At 31.1% G+C, this 18,871-nt stretch overlaps 1 protein-coding gene across 2 annotated transcripts in view; it reads right to left on the minus strand.

Annotated features, from left to right (window-relative positions):
• The window catches only part of LOC130670315 (neuroligin-4, X-linked-like), a 210,179-nt gene that overhangs the window by 152,296 nt on the left and 39,012 nt on the right, over positions 1-18,871 (minus strand). For both annotated transcript variants that reach the window (XM_057473668.1, XM_057473669.1), the window contains exons 2-3: positions 16,577-17,471; positions 16,198-16,373 (exon numbers count right to left, since the gene is read on the minus strand). In XM_057473668.1, coding sequence (XP_057329651.1) covers positions 16,198-16,373; positions 16,577-16,845 — 445 coding nt within the window. In that variant the 5' untranslated portion in view covers positions 16,846-17,471. The remainder of the gene's footprint in view (positions 1-16,197; positions 16,374-16,576; positions 17,472-18,871) is intronic.

An 18,871-nucleotide genomic window follows, 5' to 3' on the forward strand; every position in this document is an offset into this window, starting at 1 on the left:
GGATGTCAGATATTTTGATGAGATTTTTTATTTTGATTACACCACCATTATATTTGAAAGTATCTGAAAGCTTATCAAGTTACTTTTCCCTCTCTCTTCTCAGTAAAATTTATTATGTTTAACTTTCGTGATTTATGTAGACTGTAGACTTGTGTGTACACACTGCTTTGTATACCAATCAACAACTCCCAAGAGTAATTTAATTATTCAAACAAAGCACACATTGATAATAAACAAAATTTGTTATATCGATGGTTACCGATTGTGTTGACTCAAAAAATTCTTAATAAATCGACTATTTATACTGACTGTAAGTGATTGAAATAAATGATTGATGATTAATAAAAAAATTTAATTGATAATTAATTTAAAATATTATGTACCTGAAGATCGGAACGTTTTTCGCGCAACGACCAAAAAAATTTGATGGTAAAAAAATCTACTGGATGACTAAATTTCAGAAATGTTTTGCAAATAGATGCTGGTAGGTCAGCAGAAAATCTCAGGCCACCCCCAATTTCTGGAATTATCCCTTAAAGAGTCAAATTACATAATTTTTTTCATTTTCGTTAGGCGAAAAACGTTCCGATCTTCAGGTAAATAGAATATTTATTATTTTTAGTTAATTATTGTTTCGTATAAACAGGTTTTGTCAAAAACTCGCGCATTCTAAAACCAAGTGTGTGATTGAAATTTACACACTTGCCAAATGACATTGAAATGCCATAAGCAAACTATCGATATTCAACACAACGTGAAATATATTCAAAGTGACTAAAAAACTGTAGTTTGCTTTTGACCAAATATGGAACACATTTAATGTGTGCTATAATACCACACTTGTTGTCAGAGTGAATTTGCAGTGTCAACCGGTTTTCAACCCGTGATTTACGTTACTTTGTGCCCGGAAATTTTTACTGTACACAATTTTTTTTAATTTACACAATCAACTATTATTTAAAATTTCCCTCATGAAATGCTTCCCGTTTATTTACAACTCAATTTTCAACTCAAAACGTTTATTGTCTCAAGTCCTTTTTTCTACTCTTGCATTCTTTCTTTTCTTTTACGTCTTTCGAATACTTCATGACCGCACTTGGAAAGCAATTTAGAGCCCTATTCCGAGTGTCACATTAGAAAACTTTTTAAGCCTTGAGATCCACAGCAATTTATCCTCGAAAAAATTTTTGGCCAATCGTAACTGATTTCTCAACTAAAATCCACTTTATACTTAAAATTTTCTATTTTTCAATCCTATTACTTTTTAAAACATTGCACGCAAACACGATTTTCCAATAACCAAAATAAACTCTATTCAATAATGTTATTTATTAATTTACGCACACGCTATACTTATTTGTTCATCAATTAAAATAACGTCAATTAACGAAACAAAATTACTGCAGCCATCTCTCCAATTATTCACTGTAGATTTATTAATTTTACTTTGTTAATTAGTCCAAAAGCTATCCATCATTGTTTCATAATTTCAATAAAATTTTTTTCAAACTTTTATATAAACAAAAAGGAAAATAACATTTTCCAATATTGTTCGCACACAATATTTTTTAAAATCAATATTTAATTTTATATTTTCCTTAAACAAGAATGTAATCTCTGTAAGCAAAAAAAGCTGCTATATTTTAGCCGACAATCTGATCTCTAAAAATCGCAGACTGCCAGTCCATTCAATTACATAGAAGCAAGACACAATGCTCTAGTACTTTTGACGTACATCTTCAGAGATGCTTTTTTCACCACGGCAATGACTTCCGTACGAGGGTCCACAAAAAGAGTTGCCGGAAAAGTGCTGCAGGTAGAAATCTTTTCACCCGACTGTCTACACAACCCTTTGCCTTTCTTCATCGCTCCCCTATATTTTTCCTCATTATTATTATTATTATTAATTTTTTTCCTCTCTTCCTCTTCTCGATTGTGTGTAGCCATTATATTTTCGCATGAAAATATCTTGTCTCATTTCTTCAACTGCACCTACTTTTACGACTTCCCTACAACCTACGTTTACTATTTTATCTACTGTCTTTTTAAAATTTTTCTGTTTTCGCCCTTTTTATTTTTATTCATATTTATCTTTTCATTTCTTTCAACATTTTTCATCGTTCTCTTTCATTCGTTTATTTATTTTGTTTTATTTTACACGCAGACACATATCCACACAACTATATAAATTCACATATATTTGCTACTGTTCACCAGTTATATATATAACCCTTGCAGACCATCCGACTTTACTGAGTGTTACTTCTATTCACTCATATTTTTTATACCAACCGTTTCCGGCAACGTTTCCGTTTTCCTAGGTCACTCTTACTAATCCACATTATTTAACCTTTTTTTATATTTTTACGTTGAATGTTGCATTCATTTCGGAAGTGAGAGAAACTGTAAAGAAAAACCAACTAATTTACGAAAAGTCGCTTCTCTGCTTATTTCTTATACATACATACATAAATAATATATACTCAACCGCATTTATACTTCCATTTTACATGCATACATTTCGTATCATAAACTTACCGACATAATTTAAATAGCGTTAATTTCAAAACCGCATAATGAAGACATCGAATTAATTACTCCACGGAAAAAAATAAATAGTAAATGCAACATGATGCAGTCTTGAGAAATAAACATGATGAAATCATGTTGCGGTAACATGAGAAAAATCATGTGGCAGCAACATGATTTTCATGTAGCCTTAATAGCATAAAATGAAGCTGCAACAACTAAATATTTATGCTTCAGAAAAATTATTTATTATCAAGCAACAATCAAGCAAAAAATCGATTTTTTGAAAATCCTCACTAGCCCTAACCCCTCACTGTAAAAAGAGCGGTGTTAAAAATAGACTCGTTTTAACTCCGCCCGGTGTAAAAATGAAATTACACCGGTGTAGGAGGAGTAATACACCGGTGTTAAAAATACCGGTGTAAAAGCGGGGTAAATTGCGTCCGCTTGGAGTATTAACTTTAAAGATTATAAAACACAAAAAATGTCAGTTCTTTATGAAAATTAATAAAAAATATCATTTATTAACAAGTATAGTGATCGAGTGAGTAAAAATATTCACAAAGTAAAATATTTTAACACCGATAAAGAATATCTACACCGGAGGCGGCGTTATTTTAACACCGATCTAGAATATTTACACCGGTGGCGGCGTTATTTTCACACCGCTTTTGGCGGTAAATTTAACACCGATAATTTTAACACCTACACCGCTTGGACTTACCCCGGTGATTTTTTACAGTGCTTAAGCAAAAATATCATTTACAAACGATTTTATTTGATAATTTACTCTAATTTTCATCTGCAATATTATAAATCCGAAAAAATCCAGTTGCTTGATAATAAATAATTTTTCTGAAGCATAAATATTTAGTTGTTGCAGCTTAATTTTATGCTATTAAGGCTACATCAAAATCATGTTGCTGCCACATGATTTTTCTCATGCTATCGCAACATGATTGTCATGTAGCCGAAACATGACAAATCATGTGGATGCAACATGATTTCATCATGTTTATTTACCAAGACTGCATCATGTAGCATTTACTATTTATTTTTTTCCGTATCGTTTAAAAAATAGTTAATTGGTTTTTATTTTTTTGCTGAAAAAAAATCACCACCCGACTAATGATATAATGAGTGATAACAATAAATGTGTAGAAAGGGGTTATGAAATGTGAACTAGGACGAGTTGAGAAATCATGTGCTGTCGCACATGTCGATAAGGCGTAACGTTGGAATACCAACGCCCATGAGCCAACCTGACGGTATAACCCCTTAATCTGATGTCGAGTGCAGCCATTAAGCGAATCATGGTACTTAGCGTCGATAACAGAAGCCCAGAGAGATCTTCCTGCTACCAAGCGTTCATATCCTAATTAAATAGAGAGAAATACGTCCGTGGTGTCATTCGAGCGAAGATCAATGACGTTACGTTTGATTTTTACCAATTAACGAAAAGAGACTTACTCTATCTGCTTCAGATTCGACAGTGGACTGGACATCCAATTAATGTCCGTACACTTCTGCAGATCTATATTTTTAGATAAATCCTGAACGATAAATGCTAAGGTTGGGTAGTAACTATTCAATTAATTTCTTCTTTTTTTTTTCAGAGATTGACTTTTGTACAACTTTATTTCTGTCTCTATTTCTTCTTGCACTTTTTTTTTTTTAGTTAAATAATTTACTGGATTTAAAGTCACGTGAATAGAGGTGTAACTTTTAAAATAACATTTTACTTAATCACTAATTGATGGCTACATACAAGCTAGCATTTTTCGTATTCTGTTGGTGAAAAAGAATTAACGTTAACTTTAAAGCAATTTAGTCCCAGTGTAAGGGTTTGAAGAAAAAAAAATAAAAGGTAAATTGATTTTAAAGTTTTATCGTGTAGTTTTGAACACCAGAGACCTTAAAAAGGACCATTACTATTTAATTTAGTCGTTTATTGAGTTAAATTATTTACTTAACTTGAGATGACTTGTTTTTAATGAAAAAAATATATAAAGTACGTTTACTGCCGTATATTTTATACAAAAAATGAAATTGACCTGGAAAATTTTAATTACCGCATCTCGATCGCACTTAAAGAGATTTATATTACCGGGATTCATTTTTTATATCCAATAAATTAGTACTAATGGGCAAATGGTTTAGTATGGGAGCTTTCAGCGTTTCCTTTTCCGGGCCACCAACGCGAACTGCTAATGAATTTTTAAGTTTTAAGTAGCCGGCCTTCAGAGTCTTAGCCCCGTGTCTTTACGCCCCTGCTGCATCGTCTCGGTTCGTAGTCTAGTCGGGTTTTATTTTTTACATCCACGTCTTGCTCGTCTTCTTCAGCATTTAAGTTGGGGATGGTAAGGAAAGTTTCCGGCAACTAAAGGTCCGGGTTTCATTGAAAATTACTTTCAGTACACTTTGTGAAATAACCATATCTAAAATGTTACCGGTGGAATAATTAATTTTTTTCTTATATATATGTATACGTTAAGTAAATTGGGGTTGAATCGGTATAAAAAAATTTTAATTTCGTTTTTTTTTCTTCCATTTAATATTTTTTCGTTTTTATTTATCAGTTGGACGAGAAAAAAGTGTCTCTTTGACAATTTGGTGGTCCATCGATTTTCAATAGTCGAATCTATGATTCGTATAAATCCGAAAATTTTATTATTGATTGTTTTGCTCTACAAATACCGAGTTAGAAAAGCTATTAAATAAAAGTCAAAACTATTGAAGCCATTGAAGTTATTTTGAGTGGAAAATAATATCGGTTGCAATAAATATTTACCATATTTTCTATCGGAATTCAAACCGAGAAAATTACAATATTTGTACACGCAGAGAATTTTATGGTATTTTTTGCATCAAAAATTTATAGAAAAATTACTATAGTCATAGTAACATGAGGACAGTATGGAATTATTGTACAAATTACCGATACTGTAGAAATTTTGAAAATTCGTCGAACAGAATTTACAAGTTGCATTGTAATTTTGACAAAGCAACAGATTAAATTTATACCAACTGCATAGTAAAATTTATTAGGATAAATCTGAATATTTAATATGCTGTTGGTATAAATTTATTCTGTTGCTTTGTCAAAATTACAATGCACCTTGTAAATTCTGTTCGATGTATTTTCAAAATTTCTACAGTATCGGTAATTTGTACAATAATTTCATACTGTCCTCATCTTACTACACAGTTATAAATTTTGTGTATGTGTTAAAAAATTATTTGGTTAAATTTTTTGTGTTGATTTTTAACACACAAACCGTTTGTGCTATTTTACTTTAACAGATTTTTTATGTTAAATGATTGGAAAATCTAGAATGTAACACTTTTCTTGTGTTATTCGAAAATTAACACAAAATTTGTGTTGTTTGACTGAACGTTTCCGCGCGATTCTTCGTTACTATAACCAAGCAAAGCATTGTAGCAGCATTGTCTGCAGGGAAATTTGGATTATAATTTATTTACAATTAATTATATACATTTTACAATTAAATTTAGATAACTTTCATATCTTTTTAACCCGGTTGAATTGTTTGCTAAATTGACATGAGTTCTACTAAGGGTAGATCTGTATACTTGAGTTGGTTAGGTTATGTGCTTATATTCATCAGTTGATTTTAACACGAAAAATGTGTTAAATTTACACAAATGTTCTGTTAAATTTACACAAATTTTCTGTCAAAAAAACAGATTTTATGTGTTCAATTTTATTTAACATGAAATTTGTGTTAAAGATCAACACAAACGCAGTGTGTTGAATTAACACAAAAATTTGTGTAGACCGTTTGCAACAGACGATTTCTATTGAATTCAACACAAAATTTCTAACTATGTAGAGTGGAGGTACCGTTTTTGGCCAGTTTTGGACACTTGAAAAATCGAAGTACAATAATCTGTAAAAAACGCAGTGACATAATCAAATTTTAGAATGCGTTCAAAGATACTTCTATCCCACTATTAAAATGGAAATCTTCTTGTATACTTTTTCATTAATTAAAATAAAGTATTAAATGTCCAAAAATGGAACAGTTAAAGATCAACACAAACGCAATGTGTTGAATTAACACAAAAATTTGTATAGACCGTTTGCAACAGACGATTTGTGTTGAATTTAACACAAAATTTCTAACTGCGTATGACTATAGTAATTTTTCTATAAATTTTGGATACAAAAAATACCGTAAAATTCTCTGCGTGTAAATAATAAATTTTTGAAAACTGTCTTTTATTACTCTAATAGAAAATTTTATTTTATAAATATTTCAAAAAATTATTCATCAGAATTAATCATGAGTAAAAATTTGAATTCCTGAATTCAGCTAAATATGACTTTAAGTCACAGTGAAATTTTTTTTCCCAGCCAAGAGAAATTGTACTTCTAGTCGTAAAAAGTAGTTAGCTAGTAAATAAATTATTAACCTAAAAAATAAAATTTTTAACTGTTACATATAAGAATGAATAAATTGTAACATTTGTTAAAGCCATAAGCCGTTAGATTTTATACCGTCGACATAGCAGTCGTCGTAGTATTAGGTCGTTGTCGTCGCCCCGTTGGACGTATAGTAATACGCGAGTTCGCATAAGAGAGTAAGTTGTGTCCCTTCTTCCGCCTCGGATACTTCCGCCCGGCGACATTTATTCCCTAGGCCGTCATAATTCACCGGCTCTCGTGAAAGTTTTCAAACTTAGATTAGCGATTCAATTTAGGTCGACGGTAAATCATTCTTCGAATCGTTTTTTAATCGAAACCTCGAGGAACACACGCGAATAGAGTAGCCAGTGGAGTGAGATCCACCAAGTAGTTCCTAGGAATTCTCTAGCTCCCCATGCCCCCACACGAATGAATAAAACTAAAAGAACCAACAAAATAAAAATATTTTAGCTTCGGTCGATGAACTCAATTTTATCTGTCTAGAATTAATTCGCTATAAATCATAAATTTTTTAATTTAAATTAAATGATAAATATCAACTTAAAATTCTTTGATAAAAAAATTTAGTGGTAAATTTAAATTACATCAAGTGTTGGAATAAAAAAAAAAAATTCAAAATTAAATCGTTATTTCAAACGAAACTTAATAAGAGTACAAATGAATCTATTAAGCATTTTTAATTAGCATCAAAGGAGCATTTAAATATTAACAAGAAGAAACAAGATAAATATGTAACTCAGAATGAATTTTAGTCATTAAATTCACTGCAAGTAAGTCGTGTAACGACGGAATGGCTGTAATTATCCATCTCGTTTGAAAGTAAACGACTGTTGGAATAAAACTTACACAAATATATGTATGTATATACATCTAAAATGAGAAAGACGGAAAGAAAAAGAAAAACAACGGGAAGCTCGAAAATAAATAAGAGAAAGAGTTTATGTAAAGTGTGAAGAATAGAATGAGAGAGTAGAAGCACAAGTCGAGTTTTCTCGAAGGAAACTAATAATCGAATTCCCAACTCTACAGAGTTCGCTTCGGGTCACCGAATACTTCGCCTCGAGTTCCTTTATCTTCCAATTCGCGTTCTGATGCCGATGTTGATTCCCCACATAGCGCCCCTTGCCCCGGCCCTCACCCTCTATAGTACGTCCCCCATATCCGCCTCGTCAACCCTTTCGTCGTTTTTTTTGTTTTTCCAATGGAAATATTTTCCCTCGGAATATTCACCGACGATTCATCTATGTCATCAGTGCATCTGCTTTTTTAATCGACGATTCACTTTTAATAGTTTTATTTCTTCGTTGGATTTTTAATTTTCCTTGACTTTTAAAGTTTTAAAAATACTTTTTACATACTTTCAAGTTAACAATTAAAATATTCAATTATTTACATTCGGAAATTATTGACTCTATAATTTTTTTTTATTTTCAAATTTTTTATCAGTAATACTTGTCAGTAGGGAGAGGCTAGGGGGCAAAAGGGGGTAGCCTAAAAAAATGATTAATTTCATATTTAATTAAAATTTATTAATTATCGTAATCTGCCTGTAAAAAAATAATTAAAAAATTTTTTGCTCCAGAGTAAAACAGATATTTTAAAAATAATTGTAAGAAAAAAAAACGTTTTTCAAATTTAGGCTACCCCATTTTGTTTGCCCTTACCCTACAAAAAATATAATTCTATATTAAGATTAATGATTAATTAAACTATACAATTTACTTTTCGCTCTTGTTAGAAGTTTGTTATTTTTTATTTTAATCCTGGGCTATAAATATATCCAATGAAAAGTGTTATATAGCTATATGTATATGGTATATATATGTATAGTATAAAAAAAAAAAACACGTAAAAAGTGTAGGATGATTAACAATCGTCCAGGCTTAACAGGCATCGGCGTAATTAATAAAATGATTAAATGAAGTTTTCTTTGTCGTCCATTAATTACGTGGTGAGTGAAAGAAAATGAGGGTACGGCAATCTAGTCGTGAGCTAGAGGAAAATGAAGGAGAGAGAAAGAGTAAGAGAAGTGATGGCGTAAGAGAGCTGAAGAATATATCTCACACCAGAGTAACCATAGACATTTGTAAAACGTGAACGTGACACGGCATCTGTAAAAGCGAGAAAGGACACCCGTGAACTTCGATCCACGTCGAAATAAATCCGTTTGTACCTGTACAAAGAACATGTCATAGTTCATGTAAATCGAACCAGGTCAAAATTCTAGTGCCTCCAGGCATTGTTCGATGTGAAAATGTAGTCCGTTTCCTCGCGATAAGAAAGAAAAGTGCAAGAATAAAATATTCAACGTACTTTGTACTTTTCTTATAACTTATTGCATCTACATACGTCCCAGTTGTCTTATTTCTGCTTTCTGCATTTATTTTTACTATTATTTACTTGCATTCGGTTTCGATCCTCGCATCCTTTCTTACACCGGATTTATTTAACTTTTTTCTAGTCAATATTTCACTCTTGTTTTAAATCTAATGTGATACACTGTTAAAAATAATTTGAAAATTACAATACAAAAAGAATTGAATTTTCATAACTAGATATTTGAATTGTATTTTCAATAAAAAAAGCTTCAAATTTAATATACGTAATTTAATAATCAAGCTGGTATTTAAAATGAAGATAAAAAATATGAATTTTAATAAACGTACTTAAAATTTATACTTGTTTTTTAAATTTTCAAACCAAGTATTAAAAATTCTAAAACATATTGAAATTTAATAATTCCATTTGAAATTTCATAATACTTGTTTGAAAATTCAAATGCTTGTATATAAAATTTCTGCGCGTGACGTGCTGCGCGTTCAGTAATCAAGGATTGTGTAGTGAAATATATAATATATATATGAGTAATGTGAGCGGTGTACATCAGACTTTATTATTGTTAAGTTTTTCTTTCCTCGATAATATAAAGTAAATAAAACTTGTGACTGAACTGAACATCATTGACAGTTTGATAAATGATAAAATGATACAGTATTAAATTTGATATACACTGTTAAAATAATTGTTTGAATTTTCAAAACATTGTATATGACGCAATAAACACATACAATTGTGTTTGAAATTTCATTGTAACGATCGTATAGAATTTAAAATACATGCTTTTGAATTTTCAAATACATTTATTTCAAAATTAAAAAGAAAGTATTTGAAAATTAAAAAAAGATTATTTGAAATTCAAAAACATGTATTTTAAATTCTATATGAAATTAGTAATGAAATTTCAAGCACAAATATATGTGTTTATTGTGTTATATACAATGTTTTGAAAATTCAAATAATTTTTTTAACCGTGTACACACTATTGTCTTTTATTTCTCAAGGTGTCTACCCCCCCCCCCTTTCCAACTAATTTTTACTTTTTATCTGCCCAAAATCCATAAATAACTAGTTACCATGAAAAAAAAAAAAATTAGAATTAAATGACTAAAGAAAAAAAAAATTTGATAACTTTGTTATTTTCTATTTATTTTTCGTTAACGCAAACAGTCTGTAGCAATAGAACTTTTAAAATTTTTGATATCCAGCAGCAGTCGATTCAATATTCATTGTAGTGAATTAGCGATATGTGGAAATGGTTGAGGGACGTAAAAATCGAAAGCTTTCCGCTGATCAGTTGGCGTCGGCTGTTGTGGACAGCTTTGAAATCGATTCGCGAACCATTCGTTGTCGAATAGCGTGGGCGGTCAGCCGCGAGGACACCCACGAGCTCGGGGGTCTCGTTAAAAATGCAATTGGATCGAAACAGTCGTGCTTCCTCTCTACTCTACTCTTCTACGCTTTTTCCGTGTTCTGTCTCTGTCTCTTTTTCTGGACTGGAATAGTATTTTGGTTGGAACCGAACTGTGACATTGCGACTCGGCAGTCCAGCAGACAAGGGACAGTAAATAAATAAAAAAAAAAAATAGTAAAAATGCAAAAGAAGGAACATTGGCGTTACCCATCTGCGTGTATGCAATATAACAGATAAAACGTAAATCTTCGAAGGGAATATTTCAACATGAAATTTTCTTTACGCGTATATTGGATTACACTCTCTTATGGTACAAGTTCTATAGGGAGAAAGAAGAATAAAAGTATAAGGGAAAGCCGCGTCTTTTGTATTCTGGATAGTTGCCGAGCCCCGAATGAGAACGAGAACGCCAAGAGAAACGATGTGTGTGCGAAAGCGTTCAGGTTTCCGTTTCCGGTGTACATTTTATGTTTCTGGATGTTTCATTGTCGAAATGCGAGTCCGTGCATATATCCAGGATACACAAAGAGTTGAAAACAGTTGACCTAGATGCATCTAAAGAGAAATAGAAGAAGAGGAAGAAGATGAACAAAAAAAAAAAAAATACTGAAAACAACTAAAAATAAAAAAACTAGTAGAAGAGGCAAATACTTGGGTCAGCCGGCGGGCTTCTCCGCTACTCGAGTGTATATGTTATAAAAAAATAAAAACGAAATCAAGTCAAGGGAGCAAGTATGTACTGAGTTAGTACACTAATATCTAGTTTTTGACTTAGTGCTATTCGCTTATTTATATATATATTTTGTCTCGCTATACTTTGTTTTTGTATGCTTGTTAAAAGACTCGGCGTTCGGCCAATCTTCTTTACTTACTACACTTTGTCTCACAAAAGACGTTTTTTTATTTTATCAATATTTACGTCTTCACGGGTTTCAAATTCAACTTTAAAAATTTTAATAAAATATTCTGTCTTATACTTCAAACAAAGTTGAGATAAAAAAAGAAGGATTATTTTATTTTTGAATAAATAAGCCAATACGCCATTGGAAATTTTTATGTTTCTGGTAAAAATTTTTAAATAAAAAAAATTATATGCTATCGATAGGAAAAGTTTTATCTGTCGTTAGTGATAAAGGCCATCAAGTTTATTAATTTTATGTTTTTCGCGCTTTGTCGTACCCATTGTGCCAGAGGAGTCACATTATCTGATAATATATATATACTATATTTAAGAAACTAATTATATCACCAGTTTCATGCTTCAATATCATGATAATAACACTTTGTTGAATGATATATAAAATATATATAAAGTTTCTGAGTTTATTAAGACGACAGAAAATTACTTGTCAGGGTAATTACTAATTAATTGAAGTATGCTATCGAACACTACCAGCTCACTCTAAAATGCTGCACTAAATATTTTATGCAGAACAATAAAATTTATGAATATTTTATTTAAAAATAATTAAAAAGAAGAGTCACGAGGTGACTATCAATTTGAGTGCCTGTAAAAATCATTGATATTTTTAATGGAAATGATTATTTTGTAAATTTCTTTTTTCAAACAGTTTTCAAAAGGCTGCAGTTTCAATAACAAAATGGGAACTAAAATAGATTTTAAGTGGTTAATGAAATAAAGTTAAAAACATACGGGAAAATTGTAAAAGGAGCAACCAGAAAAGCTGATATTTATGGCCTATTGAGGGTAAAACATAAGAAAATTAAATTTCCATTATAATTGAACGATGTCTTCAGTAAAGACGTCTGGTACTTTTCTTAGAGAATTATAACCTTAATTTAGCAGCTACTTTTCTAATGATTAAGGCCATTCTCAGACAGTGCCCCCCCCCCCACTTTTTAAAAATTTTCAATGACTTTCAACTCTCATAAGCGTATCAAATTTTTATCAATTAATTAAAAAAAAATCAAAGCATTAATTGAAAAAAGGACAACGTGGTCGTAATTTCGCCGATATTCAGATTTAAAAAAAAAAAATTTACACTTGATATCAATTAGGAGTTAAACAAAATTCGTTAAATAAATTTCAGTAAAATCGTCATGTCAATTTTATGATTCGAATTTTTAAATTTTGTTGGCTAAAATTTATTAAACAAATTTCGTTTAACTCCCAATTGATATCAAATGTCAGTAATTTTTTAAAAATTCTATATCTCAACGAAATTACGACTACGTTGTCCTTTTTTCAACTAAGGTTTTATTTTTTTTTAATTAATTAATAAAATTTTAATACGGTTATGACAGTTGAAAGTCATTGCGTATTTTTAAAAAGTGGGGGGCACTCTGAGAATGCCCTTAATGAAAATAATAATAAATATTTCGTCTAAATAGCAATAGAGACAAAAAGATGTTTATTCATTATTAAGAAAAAAAATTCGAATCCATTTTTTCCTTTTAAATTATCTGTGCGATAAATTATACAGTCTAGCATCATGATCCTATTGCCAATTCTCTAGATGATCGAGTTAAGGGGGTCTTTACAAGAGACTAGAATAAGTACACATACTACGACGACAAAGAAGCAAAAGCAGATGCAGAGGCACAGGAAGAGGCTGAGGGTGAGGCTGAAGACGGAAAATAGAAGAGAAGGATGAAGAACAAGAACAAGAGGCTAAGACAGTAAAAGGAGGCGACAGTGTATTCAAGAAGTTAGTTGTAGCTAGAAATCGATTGCCGTCTCGACAACTTTAAGTGGAGGCGCAGTAGGTCCGGGTAGTCTGGAGTCTGAGAGAGCGAGAACTAGCAGTAAGCCATCCAACGTCGGGGTAAGGGTTCAGAGAGTTGTTATTCAATGAGTTACATCCAGCTGGACCACTTCTGTACAGCCCTGGCGAACTTTCTCTCGTTTGTTTTTCTTACTTCTTGCCTCTGCGGATACTCTACTCCACTCTGCTCTGTTATGCTCGGCTCGAAACCGAGGGAAAAGGTTACAGCGACCTCTTCTCAACTCCAAGCTCTTTCACCCCCAGCCCATTTATTTATAGTTTTCCTACGCGGCTCTCTCCGGGTTTACTCTCTCACCCACCACAAGATCTAGAGTCTAGTTCGCTAGTGTACCCAGTTAAAATCTGCTACAGCCAGCCAATGAACTTGCCGACCTAGCCTACATGTTTCTCAACGCCCCGATATCCCGCCCGCAGATTTACATTTTCAAATATTCAATACAGAACTCTACTTACTACAGTTCCCCTGTCTTATATCTCTATGTAGTCGTAATTTGTACCTTTTACATCTAAGCTCGATTCAAGTTGTTACCGCCCTTAATTTAAATTCCCACTGTCCATTCACCCGGCGACCAACCCACCGCATGCATGAACATACTGTCTACCCTAATCACCATTACATTCACTCTATCTTTTATTCCACACATATATTAACTCCATTATTTAAATTTTCATTTTAAAATTCTTCATATTTAATTTTTAAAAAGTTAAATAAAATTCAACTTTCTTCACATTTTTTCATATTAAAATTTAAGTTTTATTACGATTGAAAATATTTTACTCGTTCCTATTTTCCGAGCGCAATATCACGTTTGTTTGAAATCAAAAGAACAATGCGACTATGAAAAAGCAAGAGAAGTGAAGTGGGGAGAGGAAATATAAGAATAAAAATATCTCGTATCTCACGTATATATGTAAAATATTGTGTATGCTAGCAATTCTTTTTACAATACGAATATATCATGCAATAAGAGATAAATAATGCATTCAATATATAGCCGATGTAATGCATTATTAATAATGCAAACAGTAATCTATTAATAATAATGCTGATTTTATTATTAATTTATTGTCTGCGTGCTATTTTGTTTAGCTTGATAAATTGTATGTGTGGTTATTATTAATGGATGATAAGATAATTTTCAATGGTGTCATTAAATTTAATGAGATTGCTTCGAGAAAGATTTATTATTATAAATGCGCCGGTTGTATGATCAAATGTATGTCTCTGATAGAGAAATCTTGCTACCGCACCTGACGCCACATCAATTGAAAACGTGTTCAGTTTCCTTATACATATAGGTGCGGGTAAAATGGGCCGCTGAGGAAATAATGGATTTTTGTGCATTGGAATACGAAGAATTTTCTTTTTTTGACTTACATCCCGGGTCGAAAAATTTGATCTGATTTTAGTCTGACTGGACTGTATTTGGACTACTTGGTCTGTTATTGAACTTCTATAAAAATTTCAATCTGTTTTTGATCTACCCGGACTGATAAATTTGATCTGATCTTAGTCTAATTGGACTATTTGATCTGTTTTTGATCTTATACAAAAATTCTAAGCTGTTTTCGACCTGTTGTTTTAAAAAGCAATTGCGTTACGGGCAGACAAAACTAGATTAATTCTTGAACTTTAAAAAATTTTAGTTCTGAAAATTTGCAAGGACAAAAGTAGATTAAATCATGGACTTACAAAATTTTTATTTATGGGCAATATTTATAAAAAAAATATTTAGTTACAGAATTGATTATGTTTTGTTTACTATTTATTTAGTATCTTTTGTTTAAAAATGTCGGCAGTTAATGAAAGTTTGACAGCTCAATTTTTAGTTGTCTTGACTGAATATTTATAGCATTGAATAAAAGTGATAAAATAACTCTTAAAATGTCAAGAAATTTTTCTTATTTACTGGATAAAATCGAAAATATTTTGGCATTAAAAAACATCAAAATTCTTGTGCATTACGGAAGCGCATTAGCATGTTTCAAATATCAAGAAATTTAAAATAAATTAATAAATCTAAATTATTATTATTATTATTTATATTTCTAAAAAGTCCTGTTTTTGTCCTTAAAAACAATTGAACACAGACCAATAATTATAATAAAAAAGTCTGTTTTTAGTCTAAACCCGATTTAAAACAGACTAAATATCATACGAAAATAAGTCTAATATTGGCCTGGATAATGACTAGTATGGACAAAAACAGATTAAATTTCTATATAAAATAAATACGATTTATAAACTTGAATTAAAGAAAAAATATTTGAATTTATATTTCAAATAATTATATCAAATTTCCAGTTGCCACGGAAATGTTTTTTAGCCGAGTAGGCAAAACGGACCACCTCCGAAAAAAAGTAAAAACCAAATTTTTTCTAATAGGAAATGATCAAAGAGATTTGAAATACTGTAAGTACATAAAAATACCAAAAAAAAAATTTCGGGGTGGACCACTTCGCCTGCCTTTCTCATATACTTGTATATGTGCCTCTCTTTCAAATTTTTTAAAATTGAATCATTTAATTTTACTTAAAAAATTTAATTTCTATCGGAACTTAAATTATTTTTATCGAATACCTTTTAAAAATATATAATTGATAAAAAAAAAAAAATTATTTTTTAAAAACTTTACAGCGCTTGGATAAATTTACTGTAAAAAGTAATGATTGAGTTGCTGGTTATTTAATAACGGAAATTTGATAATAAAAAAACTTACCCATGGCAGGAGCGTAGATATTTAAGTAGAGACAGTCTTCGCTCTGGTTTTGAAGATGAGGTAGAAGTCTTTTTAAATACTCAAGACGACCTCGTGGCATTCGTTCCAACGCCGCCGCCTCGTTGCTAATATCGGGAAGTCTTTGAGGACAAACTGGACCAATTGAATGAGCGAGTCTGTCGAGATAGAATTTTTTTTTTTTTTAGTTAATTAGTTGAGGAGTTAAAGCAATGCATGAAGGGGATGAAAAAGTTAATATTTTCTTTCCATAAAATCTCCGCACCAACTAGTAAATTCACCCTCAGTACAAATGAGAAATTTCTCTTTTACAAGACCCGCACAAGGTAATAACAAAATAATAATAATTATCACGACTTACCTAACTCCGTCCCAAGGGCTAGGAGCTTTAGTCGGTGAGAATCTGTCGCCCCCAATTGGTGGTGTGGCGTAGGGTATTCCCAAATAAACATCCACTGGTTTGAGCGGCTTGTTCTCGAAGGACTGAATCAAGCCTTGAATCTTTCCATTACGCAATTGCACTAACCGTGGATTTAATTTCGTCTTAACTGACAGCGATGAGACAATAGGCGTTGCGATTAAGAAAATAATAATAACAAAAAATCCCATTTTGTATCTCGTTCGAATCATCAGATACTTAAATTATAATTTTTCATAAACTTCACCAAATCCTCAATGACAAACACCGGATTTTATTAGCGCGATAATCGATAATTACCGAATAGCAATGAACCCGTCCTGAAGCAAACTTAAACCGTAAAGTTTCGCTTCTCATTCTAGAGTTCGATTGGCACCTTGATGATTATTCTACATCTCTACGTGTCGAAAATTACCCATCCACCCTATCCTACTGCTATAACTACTATCGCCGCCACTATCACCACTGGCACTACTACCCCTGTTCACCCAATGCCTCCTTGCCATCTGAAAGTTAATTTCATCGCCTAATTACTTCCGTTTCCACTTGAACACGTTCCGGATATTTAAGCGACGAGTTGAGCTCAGCTCACTAATTACTCTTTGACCATGGTTACTAGCTCATCAATCTTTCTAGCTCTCGATTATTGTTTAAACAAATAAATCACTCAATAATACACACACTAAATTTCATTAATTAAGCTAATATATATCACGTTTAAAATTAATTTACTAAATATCAAATAATAAATTTTTATACAAATTATTTAACCGATCGCGATAAATAAGGTTTTTCATTTAGCTGCACAAGTAGATTCTATTAAATTAAATTCCCGAATCTGTAACAAAAAAAGTTAAACCAATAAGATTAAGTGTTGCTACAAAGTTAAGACATTAATGTTATTTTTATTTTTATATCTAATTTTATTGATGAGTTTCAGTAAATTAGATTTGGCGGTAAATGAGATCACTCGATTTACGAGTGAACCAAACTAGAAAAAAAAAAAAAATAAAAATAAAAACAAATACTATAAAAGAGTATAGGATATAGGATATGAAAAAAGTTTGTTACAAAGACACATTGATCAAGCCGTAACACCACTCCGGTGTATTAGATCGGCGAGATATAGCGACAGTGAGATAGCCTCTTGTTACCTTTGAGTTTTAAAAAACTTCTCGGGCTTTTATTTCAAACGTTTTCATTTTTTCTTATTATGTGTGTCTTGACACTAAAATACACTTTTTTGTCTTCTTCAAAATCTTTTTGATCATTACGTTTTTCAATTTATCAGAGTATCTCTTAAATTAAATACTTTCGTTATGTTCCTTTTACAAGTCATCACAAGTTTCGTGCTGATCACACGAAGAAAAATTTTGGCTCAAAACCTATCAATTTTTATTATGCTGTCGACCAAACTTAAACAGAAAGTGAAGCATCCAAAAATTTATTACTTTCTAAACATGAATAAATGAAATAAGTGAATATTCACTAATTCTGAGTGCCAACCGAACCATTTTTTGAAATAAGTGGTTTGGTTTGCACTTCGAATTAGTGAATATTCACTTATTTTCATTAATTCATGTTTAAAGAGTATGCTCTTATAAAAAACTATTATGCCGCATCATAATTATCATAATATATGGAAGTAATTGTTATTGAATCTTATCGATAAGTGCCTTGCGCATAGTGAGTATTATGATACAGCATAATAATTTTTTGGATGCTTTCCTTCCTGCTTCAAGTTTAGTCGACACCATAATAAAAATTGGTATTTTTCGAGCCAAAATTTTTCTCCGTGCAGAAAATATATCAAAAATATGTTTTGCATGAGGAATTCTCAAATTTTGAACAATTTGGAGACTTAAGTAAATTTTCAAGTGACTTTTAAAAATTCAAGTCGATTTACTACTTTTTTGTAACGTTGTCTTAACTTTTTCAAAGCATCAATAAAATTCCAAAAATTATAACATCAGCTTTAATTTTTAGTATCAAATTTTCAAAATATCCATCTCGAATTCAAAAATTCTTTATGCAGACCGATTTTCAGAACTGACTTTGCTTACATGGGATTCAATACAAGACACAAGATTTTTAATTATGAGTAAATATCAAGGAAATTAATTGATGTCATAAAGTTTCGGTTTGTTAGCATAAAATCAATTGACTGGTGATTATTTAATTGAATTAATAATTGATTGTCCATTAGCAGTTATCAAAATTGAATCATGTCGAGGCTAA

The sequence above is a fragment of the Microplitis mediator genome, chromosome 6 (assembly GCF_029852145.1).
Source record: "Microplitis mediator isolate UGA2020A chromosome 6, iyMicMedi2.1, whole genome shotgun sequence".
Lineage (NCBI taxonomy): Eukaryota > Metazoa > Arthropoda > Insecta > Hymenoptera > Braconidae > Microplitis > Microplitis mediator.